This window comes from Mustelus asterias, unplaced genomic scaffold (assembly GCF_964213995.1).
Source record: "Mustelus asterias unplaced genomic scaffold, sMusAst1.hap1.1 HAP1_SCAFFOLD_2616, whole genome shotgun sequence".
NCBI classification, from domain to species: Eukaryota; Metazoa; Chordata; class Chondrichthyes; order Carcharhiniformes; family Triakidae; genus Mustelus; species Mustelus asterias.
This window is the reverse complement of record NW_027592561.1, coordinates 1-18,102: the sequence shown is the minus strand read 5'-3', so window position 1 is coordinate 18,102 and position 18,102 is coordinate 1. Positions and strand designations below refer to the sequence as shown.

General features: G+C 51.7%; 2 protein-coding genes across 2 annotated transcripts in view; one reads left to right on the top strand and one right to left on the bottom strand.

Moving 5' to 3' along the window:
• The window catches only part of LOC144489871 (splicing factor 3B subunit 2-like), a gene marked incomplete at its 3' end in the record, with an annotated part of 38,980 nt that extends 32,244 nt beyond the window's left edge, over positions 1 to 6,736 (bottom strand). The window contains exon 1 of the mRNA XM_078207701.1: positions 6,576 to 6,736. Coding sequence (XP_078063827.1) covers positions 6,576 to 6,675 — 100 coding nt within the window. The remainder of the gene's footprint in view (positions 1 to 6,575) is intronic.
• Positions 6,737 to 7,279: 543 nt separating this feature from the next.
• Positions 7,280 to 14,810, top strand: mrpl11 (mitochondrial ribosomal protein L11; the record flags this gene model as incomplete). Its single annotated transcript, XM_078207699.1, has 4 exons — positions 7,280 to 7,353; positions 8,264 to 8,393; positions 13,798 to 13,893; positions 14,717 to 14,810. Coding segments are annotated over exons 2-4 (313 nt in total), but the record flags the coding sequence as incomplete, so codon positions are not given.
• Positions 14,811 to 18,102: the final 3,292 nt, after the last annotated feature.

Here is an 18,102-nt window from a genome sequence, read left to right as displayed (position 1 = left end):
TCCCTCCCTGACAGCGCTGTGGGTGGACCTACCCCACCCGGGGGCTGCAGCGGCTTCCAGAAGGTGGCTCACCCACCACCACCTTCTCAAGGCCCTACAGCGGCACCCGCATCCCATGAAGGAATGGACCTGAAGTTGAGTGTCAATGCCAGAGGAATAGGGCCGATCTCTCTGGTTCCTCTCCAACTCGAACCACTTCCAATTCAGCTCCGCTGCCGTGGGCAAGGTTTCTTCGAGAACTTTTCACTCCTGGGATGTGGACATCAGCGGTAAGGCTGGCATACACAAATGTAATAACTCAGAGGAGGCCATTCAGCCCCTCCAGCCTGGTCCACCATTCTGTAAGGTCATGGTTGACCAGCAAGTGGCCTCAGTGCCACATTCCACCTACCTACAGAAAACCTTTCACCCCCTCGTTACTCGACAATCTATCCAGCTCTGCCTCAAAAATATTCACTGACCCCGGAGAAGAGAGTTGCAAAGATTCATGAGTCTCAGAGAGAGAAAACATTTCTCCTCTCTGTCTTAAGTGGGAGACAAACCCCTTATTTTTAAACTGTCCCCCTGGTTCCAGTCTCTCCCACAAGGGGAAGCATCCTCTCCACATCCGCCCTGTCAAGTCCCTCATAGAACATAGAACAGCACAGCACAGAACAGGCCCTTCGGCCCACGATGTTGTGCCGAGCAGAATCTGATATATTTGAATAAGATCTCCCTCTCAATCTTCCAAACTCCAATGGATACGGGGTCCAACCCCTCCTCAAGACAACCCCGTCATCGCAGGAATCACAGTCAGGTGAACCTTCCCTGACCTGCTTCTGTTGTGGTTCAGGTTAGAAACTTTAAAGTGTTTTCATAGAATCCTACAGTGCAGAAGGAGGCCATTCAGCCCATCGAGTCTGCACTGACAACTTTCGCACTCAGGCCCTATTCCTATTACCCAACACATTTACCCTAGCTAGTCCCCCTGACACTAAGGGGCAATTTAGCACGGCCAATCCACCTAACCCGCACATCTTTCGGACTGTGGGAGAAAACCGGAGCACCCGGAGGAAACCCATGCAGGCACGGGGGGGAGAATGTGCAAACTCCACACAGACAGTGACCCGAGCCGGGAATCATAGAAACCCTACAGTGCAGAAGGAGGCCATTCGGCCCATCGAGTCTGCACCGACCACAATCCCACCCAGGCCCAACCCCCACATATTTTACCCGCTAATCCCTCTAACCTACGCATCCCAGGACTCTAAGGGCCAATTTTTTTTAACCTGGCCAATCAACCTAACCCGCACATCTTTGGACTGTGGGAGGAAACCGGAGCACCCGGAGAAAACCCACGCAGACACGAGGAGAATGTGCAAACTCCACACAGACAGTGACCCGAGCCGGGAATCGAACCCGGGTCCCTGACGCTGTGAGGCAGCAGTGCTAACCCACTGTGCCACCCTTCCAAATGGCAGCTTTGGAAGGCGTTTATTGAAGGAGTCTTGGGCGAGTTGCTGAAAAGGCGGGCAGGAGGGAGAGGTCCAAGGGGAACATCAACACCTGACAGTCGGCTAACAGGCCACCCAAAAGACAGGCAGTCCCTGCAGCACTCCGTCAGCACCACACCCAGGCACCAGCCCACATCCAGTCCTTGCGAGCAACTAAAGGCGGCTGGTCACCTTCTGACCTGGGGTACTGAGTGAAAGGGATGAATGATGAAGCAGGCATTGGAAACGCACATCGGGATCAGCCCCCCACCCCCCCCAAAAAAATCTCAGAGTTTAAAAAGCAGATACTGAGAATATCCAAAATAACGGAAAACGTTGGAACATCTCAGCAGGTCTGGCAGTATCTGTGGAGAGAGAAACAGAGAAGATAGAAGCAGGACTTATGAGGAAAGGTTGGGGGAGCTAGGGCTGTTCTCTCTGGAGCGGAGGAGGCTGAGGGGAGACTTAATAGAGGTGTATAAAATGATGAAGGGGATAGATAGAGTGAACGTTCAAAGACTATTTCCTCGGGTGGATGGAGCTATTACAAGGGGGCATAACTATAGGGTTCGTGGTGGGAGATATAGGAAGGATACCAGAGGTAGGTTCTTTACGCAGAGAGTGGTTGGGGTGTGGAATGGACTGCCTGCAGTGATAGTGGAGTCAGACACTTTAGGAACATTTAAGCGGTTATTGGATAGGCACATGGAGCACACCAGGATGATAGGGAGTGGGATAGCTTGATCTTGGTTTCAGATAAAGCTCGGCACAACATCGTGGGCCGAAGGGCCTGTTCTGTGCTGTACTGTTCTATGTTCTAGGAGGAGGCCATTCGGCCATTCGAGCCTGCTCCGCCATTCATCACCATCATGGCTGATCATCCAACTCAATAGCCTAATCCTGCTTTCTCCCCATAACCTTTGATCCCGTTCGCCCCCAAGTGCTATATCCAGCCGCCTCTTCAATACATTCAATGTTTTGGCATCAACTACTTCCTGTGGGAATGAATTCCACAGGCTCACCGGGTGAGGAAATGTCTCCTCACCTCCCGTCCTAAATGGTCTACCCCGAATCCTCAGACTGTGACCCCTGGTTCTGGACTCCCCCCACCATCGGGAACATCCTCCCTGCATCTACCCTGTCTAGTCCTGTTAGAATTTTATAAGTCTCTGTGAGATCCCCCCTCATTAGTCTGAACTCCAGTGAAAACAATCCTAACCGAGTCAATCTCTCCTCATACATCAAAGAACAAAGAAAATTACAGCACAGGAACAGGCCCTTCGGCCCCTCCAAGCCTGCACCGACCATGCTGCCCCGACTGAACTAAAACCCCCTACCCTTCCGGGGACCGTATCCCTCTATTCCCATCCTATTCATGTACTTGTCAAGACGCCCTTTAAAAGTCACTACCATATCTGCTTCCACTACCTCCCCCGGCAACGGGTTCCAGGCACCCACCACCTTCTGTGTAAAAAATACTTGCCTTGTACATCTCCTTTAAACCTTGCCCCTCACACTTTAAACCTGTGCCCCCTAGTAATTGACTCTTCCACCCTGGGAAAAAGCTTCTGACTATCCACTCTGTCCATGCCTCTCATAATCTTGTAGACTTCTATCAGGTCGCCCCTCAACCTCCGTCGTTCCAGTGAGAACAAACCAAGTTTCTCCAACCTCTCCTCATAGCTAATGCCCTCCATACCAGGCAACATCCTGGTAAATCTTTTCTAAACCCTCTCCAAAGCCTCCACATCCTTCTGGTAGTGTGGCGACCAGAATTGAACACCATATTCCAAATGCGGCCTAACTAAGGTTCCATAAAGCTGCAACAAGACTTGCCAATTTTTTAACTCAGTGCCCCGGCCGATGAAGGCAAGCATGCCGTATGCCTTCTTGACTACCTTCTCCACCTGCATTGCCACTTTCAGCGACCTGTGTACCTGTACACCCAGATCCCTCTGCCTATCAATACTCTGAAGGGTTCTGCCATTTACTGTATATTTCCTCTCTGTATTAGATCAGTCCCGCCATCCCCGGAATCAGCCTGGTAAACCTTCACTGCACTAAGTAAAGAAACAGTCGACATTCCAATACGACGCTTCCTCGCGACTGGAGACTGATATCAGACTCAAACATTAACTCTGTTTCCGTCTCCAGACCTGCTGAGTTTTCCAGTATTTTCTGATATCACCGATTCTAACTGCCTCGTGACACAAGTCCCGGCACTCAGTAAAACCCGTGAGGTATCAAACCCGCTTTGTTTTAAACTTTAACGGAAGGTCACCCAGACTCGAAACGTGGGCTCTATTCTCTCTCCGCAGATGCTGTCAGACCTGCTGAGATTTTCCAGCATTTCCTGTTTTCCTTTCATTTCAAACCCAACTTCCCGCTCATTTCAAAAATTATGTTTAAAAAAAGTACAGAATAGTTTCTATTATCCAAAGTTGTCTTAAATTGCAATTTATTATTGCTTAGATTGCATCTTTGAATTAAGACAACTATTAATTAAATTGATTGTATTCAAAGCTAAATTATTTGACTTTATTCATTAAATAAACTAAATTATTGGATTTTATTCACTAATATTCACTGGATAAGTGGGAGGTCATGCATTTTGGTCGGAAAAATAGGGAGACGGCTTATCTAAATGGGGAGAGACTTCGGGGTGTCCTGGTGCAGAGGGATCTGGGTGCCCTTGTTCATGAGTCGCAGAAAACTAGCATGCAGGTGCAGGAGATAGTAGAGAAAGCCAATGGAATGTTGGCATTGATAGCGAAATGAATAGTATATAAAGGTAAGGAAGTATTGCTGCAACTATACACGGCATTGGTGAGGCCGCACCTGGAGTATTGTGCACAGTTTTGCCCCCCGTATTTGAGGAAAGATGTAGTGACATTGGAGGCAGTTCAGAGGAGGTTCACTAGATTGATTCCAGAGATGAGGGGTTTGTTGTGTGAAGAGAGATTGAACAGTTTAGGCCGATACTCTCTGGAATTTAGAAGAATGAGGGGAGAAGTTTTAATAAAGAAAAACAAAAGGGGTGGCACAGTGGGTTAGCACTGCTGCCTCACAGCGCCAGGGACCCGGGGCAGCATGGTGGCACAGTGGGTTAGCACTGCTGCCTCACAGCGCCAGGGACCCGGGGCAGCATGGTGGCACAGTGGTTAGCACTGCTGCCTCACAGCGCCAGGGACCCGGGGCAGCATGGTGGCACAGTGGTTAGCACTGCTGCCTCACAGCGCCAGGGACCCGGGGCAGCATGGTGGCACAGTGGTTAGCACTGCTGCCTCACAGTGCCAGGGACCCGGGGCAGCACGGTGACACAGTGGGTTAACACTGCTGCCTCACAGTGCCAGGGACCCGGGGCAGCATGGTGGCACAGTGGGTTAGCACTGCTGCCTCACAGCGCCAGGGACCCGGGGCAGCACGGTGGCACAGTGGTTAGCACTGCTGCCTCACAGCGCCAGGGACCCGGGGCAGCATGGTGGCACAGTGGTTAGCACTGCTGCCTCACAGCGCCAGGGACCCGGGGCAGCATGGTGGCACAGTGGTTAGCACTGCTGCCCTCTTTTTAGGTCAAACCAAATAAACAAACTCAGATTAAGTCAGGACAAAGTAAAAGGGGCAGCTCCCCAAAAAGGAGGGGGAACAGCCCGAACAGAAATCAAAGTACAAAGGAAATTTTTTTTTTAGGGAGCCGGGTTCGATTCCCGACTTGGGTCACTGTCTGTGCGGAGTCTGCACGTTCTCTCCCGTGTCTGCGTGGGTTTCCTCCCACAGTCCGAAAGATGTACAGGTTAGGTTGACTGGCTATGCTAAATTGCCCATAGTGTCCTGGGATGTGCCGTTAGAGGTGCTGGGTGAATGCGTGGGGCTGTGGGGATAGGGCCTGGGGGGAGACTGTGGTTGGTGCAGACGCGATGGGCCGAATGATTTGATTTATTATTGTCGCATGTATTAACATACAATGAAAAGTATTGTTTCTTGCGCGCTATACAGGCAAAGCATACCGTTCATAGAGAAGGAAAGGAGAGAGTGCAGAATGTAGTGTTACAGTCATAGCTAGGGTGTAGAGAAAGATCAACTTAATGAGAGGTAAGTCTGTTCCTTCTGCACTGTAGGGTTTCTATCAAATTGAGGTTTACAAGATGATGAAAGGTATGGATAAAGTAGACGTGGAGCGGATGCTTCCTCTTGTGGGGCATTCCAGGACGAGAGGTCACAGTCTCAGGATAAGGGACAGCAAATTTAAAACAGAGTTGAGCAGAAACTACTTCTCCCAAAGGGGTTGTGAATCTGTGGAATTCGCTGTCCCAAAGTGCGGTGGGTGCTGGGACAGTGAGAAAATTTGAGGAGTTGGACAGATTTTTAATTGGGAATGGGGTTGAAGGGTTATGGGGAGAAGGCAGGAAAATGGGGATGAGGAGCATATCAGTCAGCATGGTGGCACAGTGCATTGTCACTGCGTTATCACAGCGCCAGGGACCCGGGTTCGATTCCCGGCTCGGGTCACTGTCCGTGCGGAGTCTGCACGTTCTCCCCGTGTCTGCGTGGGTTTCCTCCGGGTGCTCCGGTTTCCTCCCACAGTCCGAAAGATGTGCACGTTAGGGTGGATTGGCCGTGCTAAATTGTCCCTTAGGGCAACTAGCCAGGGGAAATGTGTGGGGTTACGGGGATAGGGTCTGGATGGGATTGTGGTCGGTACAGACTCGATGGGCTGAATGGCCTCATTCTGCTCCTATATTTTATGAAGTTAAAGTTTATTTATTAGTCACAGGTGAGGCTGACATTAACACTGCAATGAAGTTACTGTGAAATTCCCCTATGTTATAATTTAATCATTTATAATTCCCCTATTATAATTTACTGATATTAAATAGCAAATTGAATTATTTTATGGTGAAACTCGGTGTGATTTTCCTTGTAGATTGGTATTTTATTGATAGTTTTCCTGGGCCCGGCTCCTATGGGGTTTCTGGGTGACCCTGTGCTCCTGGCCTTTCCAGCCGGCCTCCAGCAGCAGCAGCCCGGGCTGAAGCTGAACTCGAGTCCGAGGCTGCGGTGGCTGCTAGGCCCGGCTGGCGCCTTGCCGCGGTGTGACTCTACCTTGGGCGGAGAAGCCGATCTCGTTGAGCTTGGCCTGCAGCTCGGGGACGCTCCAGCTGCCGAGCTCCGGCTGCTCCACACCGGGCGGCGCGTCCGCCATCTCGCTCTCCGGGAGCAGCAGCAAATGTCGCCGTCGCCGCTGCCTGCGCCTCAACCAAACTCTGCCCAAAGGACCCGCCCACCTGCCCCCTGATTGGGTCTGCCCGATCGCAACGCCCAGGGCCCTCCGTCTCATTGGTCGGGACACCCGTCCATCACAGGGGGAGGCCACGCCCACAACCAGCAAGTGTGGTTCTCACACCTAACTGTCAATCAGCGGGTGAGCAACGGCGCCTGCGCAGTGGGCCGGAGCACCCGGAGCATGCCAGGATCTGTAGTTTCCGGTCTTCGGACGCGCCTGCGCATTTGGTGTGAGCACCCAGAGCATGCCGGGACGTGTAGTTTCCGGCCTCCGGCAGCGCCTGCGCACTGGGCGGGAGCACCCAGAGCATGCCGGGATCTGTATGTCACATTTTCGACTACAGTTCCCACAATGCAATCCGCGACCTCCCCTCTCTGAGGGTCAAACATTAAAATCTTCCCTGGAAATCAAATCCAAATCCAAATCCAGATTTATAATATTCAGTAAGATGGTCATAGGGATCAGTTAACTGTTTTTTAATCGAGTTCCATGTTTACCTGTTGTCTATTGTCCCCCCTTTAACCTTTCACCTAAAATGGCGGCGCCCATGCTGCAGCTCAGAGACTAAAACCTCCAAACAGCCACCTTTATTGAACAGTAAGTCCCTCAGCACTGACCCTCCCACAGTGCGGCGCTCCCTCAGCACTGACTCTCCCACAGTGCGGCGCTCCCTCAGCACTGACCCTCCCACAGTGCAGCACTCCCTCAGCACCGACCCTCCCACAGTGCGGAGCTCCCTCAGCACCGACCCTCCCACAGTGCGGCGCTCCCTCAGCACCGACCCTCCCACAGTGCGGCGCTCCCTCAGCACCGACCCTCCCACAGTGCGGCGCTCCCTCAGCACCGACCCTCCCACAGTGCGGCGCTCCCTCAGCACCGACCCTCCCACAGTGCGGCGCTCCCTCAGCACCGACCCTCCCACAGTGCGGCGCTCCCTCAGCACCGACCCTCCCACAGTGCGGCACTCCCTCAGCACCGACCCTCCCACAGTGCGGCACCCCCTCAGCACCGACCCTCCCACAGTGCGGCGCTCCCTCAGCACTGACCCTCCCACAGCGCGGCGCTCCCTCAGCACCGACCCTCCCACAGTGCGGCGCTCCCTCAGCACCGATCCTCCCACAGCGCGGCGCTCCCTCAGCACCGACCCTCCCACAGCGCGGCGCTCCCTCAACACCGACCCTCCCACAGCGCGGCGCTCCCTCAACACCGACCCTCCCACAGCGCGGCGCTCCCTCAGCACCGACCCTCCCACAGCGCGGCACTCCCTCAGCACCGACCCTCCCACAGCGCGGCGCTCCCTCAGCACCGACCCTCCCACAGCGCGGCGCTCCCTCAGCACTGACCCTCCCACAGCGCGGCGCTCCCTCAGCACTGACCCTCCCACAGTGCGGCGCTCCCTCGGCACTGACCCTCCCACAGTGCGGCGCTGACCCTCCCACAGTGCGGCGCTCACTCAGCACTGACCCTATCGCTGTCGCGACTAATTCTCTCCTTTTTTTGTCTGCAGACACAAAATGTCTAAACTCTCGCGAGCAACAAGAGCTGTGAAGAAGGTGAACCCAGGAAATGTGATCAGAGCCATAGTGCGGTCCGGCCAGGCAGCCCCTGGACCCCCCCTTGGCCCAACTCTCGGCCAGGTAAAGTCCGGCAGAACGTGAAAGAATCTCCCTGTTCCGTACTGACTGGGAATTATAACAAAGAGAAAGGAAGGAGATGCTGCCACACTTGTGGGTTTAAGTCAAACACGATGCAGGTTTATTGAGGAAATGTTGCTTGTTGCTGGTCCAAGATGGAAAAGCTCCAAAATCCCACAAATCCCTCTGCTTATGTCACTATAGGTCAGTGACATTGTACCCAGCAGAAATGTAACCACTTCCGATACATAACGTCCCTCCCCTTTCACTTCTTTTTGTCCCCAAGCGACAACTTTTCTTACTGTTTCAACAACAGACCCAATTAAACAGTCGGTACATTACTTTGCACCATTAATTCCCAGAGATACAATTAATAAGTGAGTCCCTCAGGTGAACGTCTCTTTCTTTTGGGTTGTACCCAACGCTCTGGAATTTGGTTCCTTGAGACTTTTGAAATGTTGTCTTCGTTTTGTTGGCAATTGTTCCTGGGAAACGATTTCAGTTCCCATTGGTGTTGAAGATTCTTAGACAGAGTCTGGATTTGTCTCTGTTGTTGGTCTCTGGTCAGAGGTATTTCTTTTGATACCAATCAAGTAAACGAACTCAAATTAACTTAGGGACAAAGTAAAAGGGGCGGCTCCCCAAAAGGAAGGGGGGAACAGCCCGAACCAAAATCAAAGTCGAAAGGAAACTTAAAACGTCAAACCAAAAGGTGATTATCGGGGTCGATAATACACCCCAGCCCCTGCGGCGCCCAGCGGTCGCGGAAGGCGTCAACCGCGCCCGTGGACACCGCACGCTCCCTCTCCAGAGACACCTGGGCGCGAATGTAGCCGCGGTAGAGGGGCAGACAGTCGGGATGGACGGCCCCCTCGATCGCCCGCTGCCTGGACCTATTGATGGCGCGTCTCGCCAGGCCCAGGAGCAGGTTCACGAGGAGGTCGGCATCCCGACCCGCCCCTCTCCGCACCAGGTGCCCGTAGATCAGGAGCGTGGGACTGAAGTGCAAACAAAACATCAGTAAAAGGTGTTTAAGGAAACCAAAAAGGATGTGCAGTCTAAAACACAGAACGTAGACATGGTCCACGGACTCCACGAGGCCACAGAAAGGGCAGTCTCGGGAGCCCGTGTACCGGAAAAACCTACGGTTGTACGGCACTGCTGCGTGCAACACCCTCCACCCCAGGTCCCCGAGATAATTGGGGGAGATCCCTCCGTAGAGGGACCTCCACTCGGGACCTCCGCCGCCCGGCGGCAACAAGGCCCGCCAAGGTGTACTCTGGTCAGAGTTATCACCACTGAGTATTTGTGATGTAACTACCTCTGTGAAACTCCAGTGATATCACTCCGTGAGGCTGGTACCTGCTCAGTATGACATAACCAAACGCTCTCACCATCTGTACAGTGGAAGATATTGGACCTGTTTTTTGCTCAGATATTGGCAGGTGTGCATTTCTTCATTAAGTATCAGCAAGTCTCCCTGAGTAAATTGTCTCTTTTTCAAGTTCTGGCAATCTGTGCTTTATGTTGTCGTTTGACAAACCTCTGAAGTATCAGGTGGTATCAAAAGGTCAAACTTTGCTCTGAATTTCCTTTTTAAAAGCAGCATCACTGGTAACCTTTGTGCTGTTGTGTGCACGGTGTTGCTGTAAGATATCAAGAAGTTATTTACCCGTCTTGGCAATATCCCTTAGTGTTTTGATGCCTTTAGTGAGAGTTTGAGTGACTGTCCAAATCATTCGGCCAATTCATTGGTTGCTGGATGGTAAAAGTTAAAGCTTATTTATTAGTCAAAAGTAAGGTTTACATTAACACGGCAATGAAGTTACTGTGAAATTCCCCCAGTCGCCCACACTCCGGCGCCTGTTCGGGTCAATGCACCCTAACCAGCACGTCTTTCAGACTGTGGGAGGAAACCGGAGCACCCGGAGGAAACCCACGCAGACACGGGGGAGAACGTGCAGACTCCGCACAGACAGTGACCCGAGCCGGGAATCGAACCCGGGTCCCTGGCGCTGTGATAACGCAGTGACAATGCACTGTGCCACCATGCTGACTGATATGCTCCTCATCCCCATTTTCCTGCCTTCTCCCCATAACCCTGGCGCTGTGAGGCAGCGGCGCTAACCCGCTGTGCCACCGTGCCGCCCACGGAGTCGACTTGATGCGTTGTGCACCACTTCCTTTCATGTAGCCTTCAAACTCCTTGGAAGTGAACTGTGTCCCATTGTCACTTACCACTTGCTGAGTCTAACAAATATTTCATCCTGTTTCTCGATAGTCTGTTCTGTTGTCGTGGATTTTGTGACCACTGCTTCCGGCCACTTCCAATATGTATCTGCCAATACTCGGAACAAGTGTCCCTCTATTGGGCCAGTGTAGTCCATGTGTATCTCTGCTGTTGCTGTTTCAGTCCTTCCCAGGGATGTAAAGGTTGTAATGGTGGAGTGTTTCTTCGTTTCACACACAACTGATAGCTTCACCTTCGCCTGTCATCTTATAGATTTGTCTTGCAGACGTTGGTGTAGAGGAAGTGTGCTGTGTCCAGCATACTTTGACAATGTGGCTCCTTTCCCCACAGTTCTTGCGCTTGCTTTCCCTGCTCCAGCATTCCCCGGCTGAGAGTCAGTGACACGCTTGTAGTTTTGCAGGTTTATTTCAAGCACAAGAAGTAGGAACAAAGAACAATACAGCACAGGAACAGGCCCTTCGGCCCTCCAAGCCCGTGCCGCTCCCTGGTCCAAACTAGACCATTCTTTTGTATCCCTCCATTCCCACTCCGTTCGGATGGCCTCCTCCGACCGCAGTCCCAGCCAGGCCCTACCCCCATAATCCCTACACATTTACCCACTAACCCCTCTAACCTACGCACCTCGGGACACTAAGGGGCAATTTCAGCATGGCCAATTCAATGGCTGATCTATGCCGGTCTCCACTCCTTTTCTGCCCCGTCCCCCTCTATTCCTCGATATATCAAATATTCCTCCACCTCCACTGCGTGGGTTTCCTCCGGGTGCTCCGGTTTCCTCCCGCAGTCCGAAAGACGTGCTGGTTAGGGTGCATTGGCCGTGCTAAATTCTCCCTCAGTGTAACCCGAACAGGCACCGGAGTGTGGCGACTGGGGGATTTCCACAGTAACTTCATTGCAGTGTTAATGTCAGCCTACTTGTGACACTAATAAATAAACTTAAACTTAAAACTTACTTTTTAAATACTTCCAATGATCCAGCACCCTTTGGGACAGAGAATTCCAGAGATTCGCCACTCTCTGCGAAAGGATATTTCTATGCACCTCTGTTTGAAATGAGCGGCCCTTTATCTTGTAGCGATGTCCCCTTGTTCGAGACTCTCCCACGAGTGAAAACCTCTCACCATCCACCCTGTCAAGCCCCCTCAGCATCGTATATGTTTGAATAAGGTCACCCCCCCCCCCTCACTCTTCTAAACTCCAAGGAATACAGAGCCAGACTATTCAGTCTTTCTTGATAGGACAACCCTCTCATCCCAGGGTTTGGCCTGGTGAATCTGCTTTGGACTGCCTCCAATGTCCCAGGTCAGACCTCGCCAACACCCTGTACAATCGCAACAACACCTCCCTATTTTTAAACTCCAACCCCTTTGCAATAAAGGTCAAAATGCTGTTTGCCATCGTAACTACTCGTCGGACCTGCCTGCTAGATTTTTGTGATTCCTGCACTAGAACACCCAGATCCCTCTGCAGTTCACTCGCCTGCAGTTTCCACTTGTGGATCATCACCCCAACTCCGATCTGCGAAGCCTCTTCAGCAGCCAGTATCATTGACAACTGCAATGTCCACTGTCGATTTCAGGGGCAGTGTACTTTCCATAAGCTTCCTCTGAATAACTTCATTCCGAAGTCCACATACTAACCGATCACGAACAGTGTCATCCAGCGCCGCACCGTATTTACAATACTTAGCTAGCCTCTGTAAGGTCGCTGCAAACTGTGAAATGCTTTCATCTTGCTCCTGGCTTCGACGCTGCGGAAACCTTTCTGTAATAATGACCAGTTTTCATGGAACCATCGAACCCTACAGTGCAGAAAGAGGCCATTCGGCCCATCGAGTCTGCACCGACTCTCCGAAAGAGCATCCCACCCAGGCCCTCCCCTCTGTCCCTATCCCAGTAAACCGGGTTTGGGTGAGAAATGCTCCTCTAAGACCCTCATCAGTTCAATGTAGGCTTTAACTCGTGGCTTTGCGAGGTGGGGGAGACTTTGGAGTCAAGGAAAAGTATTAGGTCCGACCAAACTTAGACCCCCCCCCACCATCTCTCCAGCCCCTCTTTCCCCCCTCCTCGGGACGTCCCAAAGTGAAACACAGACCCCCTCCACCCCCCCAACCATCTCTCCAGCCCCTCCCCTCCCCCTCGGGACATCCCAAAGTGAAACACAGACACCACCCCCAACCATCTCTCCGGCCCCTCTCCCCCCACTCGGGATGTCCCAAAGTGAAACACAGACCCCCTCCACCCCCCCAACCATCTCTCCGGCCCCTCTCCCCCCACTCGGGATGTCCCAAACTGAAACACAGACCCCCCCCACCCCCTCAAATCTCTCCAGCCACTCCCTCCCCCCTCGGGACATTCCAAAGTGTGTCACACACGATGAAGGAAGTGTTTTTTTGAAGTCTGCTCACTGCTGTAATGTGGGAAAGGCAGCAGCCAATTTACACACAGCAAGATCCCACACACAGCAATCTGATCATCACCCAGATCATCTGAAAAACAAAGAAAATTACAGCACAGGAACAGGCCCTTCGGCCCTCCAAGTCTGCACCGACCATGCTGCCCGAATGAACTAAAACCCCCTACCCTTCCGGGGACCATATCCCTCTATTCCCATCCTATTCATGGGCTTGTCCAGACGCCCCTTAAAAGTCACTACCGTATCCGCTTCCACTCCCTCCCCCGGCAGCGAGTTCCAGGCACCCACCACCCTCTGTGTAAAAAACTTGCCTCGTACATCTCCTTTAAACCTTGCCCCTCTCACCTTAAACCTGTGCCCCCAAGTAATTGACTCTTCCACCCTGGGGGAAAAGCTTCTGACTATCCACTCTGTCCATGCCTCTCATAATCTTGTAGACTTCTATCAGGTCGCCCCCTCAACCTCCGTCGCTCCAGTGAGAACAAACCAAGTTTCTCCAACCTCTCCTCATAGCTAATGCCCTCCATACCAGGCAACATCCTGGGTAAATCTGTTTTTAGCGATGTTGGTTGGAGGGACAAATCTTGGCCCCGGGACAGCGAGGAGAACAAGAATGGGACGACTCCCCCTCTGCATCGCGCCCCCACGTGTGTGTGTGTGTGTGTCCCCCCCCCCCCCCCCCCCCCCCGACCTGCTGCCCCGTTACCCAGCCTCACGGCCTGTCCCTCCCTCTCTCCGCAGCGAGGCATCCCGATTGGCCAGTTCTGTAAGGAGTTCAATGAGAGGACGAAGGATATGAAGGAAGGGATTCCGCTGCCCGTCAGAATCTTTGTCAACGTGAGTTTGGAGCGAATGATCGGGGCGCCCGACGCAGCGACGGATTCCCCGGGAATCTCATGGGGTAGACTCTCCCCGATGGTGCGGGTGGGATTACCGGATCGCTGGCTGTGATCCACTCCGAGAGATCCAGGTTCTGGATTGCTCTCTGTGGTCCTGACGGAATAGATCCAGGCTCCTGCTGTGTACCCCTGGGAGGGGTGAGGGGGGGAGGGTGTCCGTAGTGGGAGCGGGGGGGGAGTTGGAGGTGTTGGGGGGGTTGAAGACAGTGGGGGGGGGTGGGGGGGGGGGGAATGGGATAGGGAGGGGGGGCATCCTCCAGGTGCTGACTTTTGTCATCAGGGGTGGTGTTGTGGGGGTGGGAGGCGTGTTCCTTGAGATGGGAGGGGTGGTGACCTCGAGGGCCGAGGGATGGGAGGAGGCAAGGGGTCCTCGGAGAGGGGTGGGGTGCAGGAGTCAGGGTGGTCTCAGTGGAGGGGGAATGTTCGATTGAATTCCAGTAACTCGCTTCCATTCGCCCCTCGGACCCCGTCCCCCTCCCCCCTCGCTCTCCGTCCCCCCCTCACTCTCCCCTCCCCCCCTCACTCTCCCCTCCCCCCCCCCTCGCTCTCCCGTCCACCCTCCCCCCCTCGCTCTCCCGTCCCCCCTCACTCTCCCCTCCCCCCTCGCACTCCCGTCCCCCTTCCCCCCTCACTCTCCCCTCCCCCCCTCACTCTCCCCTCCCCCCCTCGCTCTCCCGTCCCCCTCCGCCCCTCACTCTCCCTCCCCCCTCCCCCCTTGCTCTCCCTACCCCCTCCCCCCCTCCTCTCTGTCTCTATTCCAGCCGGATCGTACTTTTGAGCTAAAAATCAATCAGCCGACTGTTTCCTACTTCCTCAAGTCAGCGGCTGGGATCGAGAAAGGAGCGGGAAGAACAGGTGAGTGACTCCCCTCGATTAGACTCCAGTCTGTAACTCACTCCCGGGTATCTGTTATTCTATATATAAACCACCCCGAACCCCCTCGATGAGACTCCAGTCTGTAACTCACTCCCGGGTATCTGTTATTCTATATATAAACCACCCCGAACCCCTCGATTAGATTCCAGTCTGTAACTCACACCCGGGTATCTGTTATTTATATATAAACCACCCCGAACCCCTCGATTAGATTCCAGTCTGTAACTCACTCCCAGGTATCTGTTATTCTATATATAAACCACCCCGAACCCCTCGATTAGATTCCAGTCTGTAACTCACTCCCGGGTATCTGTTATTTATATATAAACCACCCCGAACCCCTCGATTAGATTCCAGTCTGTAACTCACTCCCGGGTATCTGTTATTCTATATATTAACCACCCTGAACCCCTCGATTAGATTCCAGTCTGTAACTCACTCCCGGGTATCTGTTATTCTATATATAAACCACCCCGAACCCTTCGATTAGATGCCAGTCTGTAACTCACTCCCGGGTATCTGTTATTCTATATATAAACCACCCCGAACCCCTCGATTAGATTCCAGTCTGTAACTCACTCTCAGGTATCTGTTATTCTATATATAAACCACCCCGAACCCCTCGATTAGATTCCAGTCTGTAACTCACTCCCGGGTATTTGTTATTCTGTATATAAACCACCCTGAACCCCTCGATTAGATTCCAGTCTGTAACTCACTCCCGGGTATCTGTTATTCTATATATAAACCACCCCGAACCCCTCGATTAGATTCCAGTCTGTAACTCCCGCCCAGGTATCTGTTATTCTATATATAAACCACCTTGAACCCCTCGATTAGATTCCAGTCTGTAACTCACTCCCGGGTATCAGTTATTCTATATATAAACCACCCCGAACCCCTCGATTAGATTCCAGTCTGTAACTCACTCCCGGGTATCTGTTATTCTATCTATAAACCACCCCGAACCCCTCGATTAGATTCCAGTCTGTAACTCCCTCCCGGGTTTCTGTTATTCTATATATAAACCACCCCGAACCCCTCGATTAGATTCCAGTCTGTAACTCACTCCCGGGTATCTGTTATTCTATACATAAACAACCCCGAACCCCTCGATTAGACTCCAGTCTATAACTCACTCCCGGGTATCTGTTATTCTATATATAAACCACCCCGAACCCCTCGATTAGATTCCAGTCTATAACTCACTCCCGGGTATCTGTTATTCTATATATAAACCACCCCGAACCCCTCGATTAGATTCCAGTCTGTAACTCCCTCCCGGGTATCTGTTATTCTGTATATAAACCACCCCGAACCCCTTGATTAGATTCCAGTCTGTAACTAACTCCCGGGTATCTGTTATTCTGTATATAAACCACCCCGAACCCCTCGATTAGATTCCAGTCTGTAACTCACTCCCGGGTATCTGTTTATTCTATATATAAAGCACCCTGAACCCCTCGATTAGATTCCAGTCTGTAACTCATTCCCGGGTAACTGTTATTCTATATATAAACCCCCCGAACCCCTCGATTAGATTCCAGTCTGTAACTCACTCCCGGGTATCTGTTATTCTATATATAAACCACCCTGAACCCCTCGATTAGATTCCAGTCTGTAACTCACTCCCGGGTATCTGTTATTCTATATATAAACCACCCCCGAACCCCTCGATTAGATTCCAGTCTGTAACTCACTCCCGGGTATCTGTTATTCTATCTATAAACCACCCCGGACCCCTCATTAGATTCCAGTCTGTAACTCCCTCCCGGGTATCTGTTATTCTATATATAAACCACCCCGAACCCCTCGATTAGATTCCAGTCTGTAACTCACTCCCGTGTATCTGTTATTCTATACATAACAACCCCGAACCCCTCGATTAGACTCCAGTCTATAACTCACTCCCGGGTATCTGTTATTCTATATATAAACCACCCCGAACCCCTCGATTAGATTCCAGTCTATAACTCACTCCCGGGTATCTGTTATTCTATATATAAACCACCCCGAAGCCCTCGATTAGATTCCAGTCTGTAACTCCCTCCCGGGTATCTGTTATTCTATATATAAACCACCCCGAACCCCTCGATTAGATTCCAGTCTGTAACTCACTCCCGGGTATCTGTTATTCTGTATATAAACCACCCCGAACACCTCGATTAGATTCCAGTCTGTAACTCACTCCCGGGTATCTGTTATTCTATATATAAACCACCCTGAACCCCTCGATTAGATTCCAGTCTGTAACTCACTCCCGGGTATCTGTTATTCTATATATAAACCACCCTGAACCCTCGATTAGATTCCAGTCTGTAACTCACTCCCGGGTATCTGTTATTCTATATATAAACCACCCTGAACCCCTCGATTAGATTCCAGTCTGTAACTCACTCCCGGGTATCTGTTATTCTATATATAAACCACCCCGAACCCCTCGATTAGATTCCAGTCTGTAACTCACTCCCGGGTATCTGTTATTCCTATATATAAACCACCCTGAACCCCTCGATTAGATTCCAGTCTGCAACTCACTCCCGGGTATCTGTTATTCTATGTATAAACCACCCTGAACCGCTCGATTAGATTCCAGTCTGTAACTTACTCCCAGGCATCTGTTATTCTATATATAAACCATCCCGAGCCCCTCGATTAGATTCCAGTCTGTAACTCACTCCCGGGTATCTGTTTGTACATAAACCACCCCGAACCCCTCGATTAGATTCCAGTCTGTAACTCACTCCCGGGTATCTGTTATTCTATACATAAACCACCCCGAACCCCTCGATTAGATTACAGTCTGTTACTCACTCCCGCGTATCTGTTACTCTATATATAAACCACCCTGAACCCCTCGATTTGATTCCAGTCTGTAACTCACTCCCGGGTATCTGTTATTCAAAATATAAACCACCCCGAACCCCTCGATTAGATTCCAGTCTGTAACTCACTCCCGGGTATCTGTTATTCTATATATAAACCACCCCGAACCCCTCGATTAGATTCCAGTCTGTAACTCACTCCCGGGTATCTGTTATTCTATATATAAACCACCCTGAACCCCTCGGTTAGATTCCAGTCTGTAACTCACTCCCGGGTATCTGTTATTCTATACATAAACCACCCTTAACCTCTCGATTAGATTCCAGTCTGTAACTCACTCCCGGGTATCTGTTATTCTATATATAAACCACCCTGAACCCCTCGATTAGATTCCAGTCTGTAACTCACTCCCGGGTATCTGTTATTCTATACATAAACCACCCCG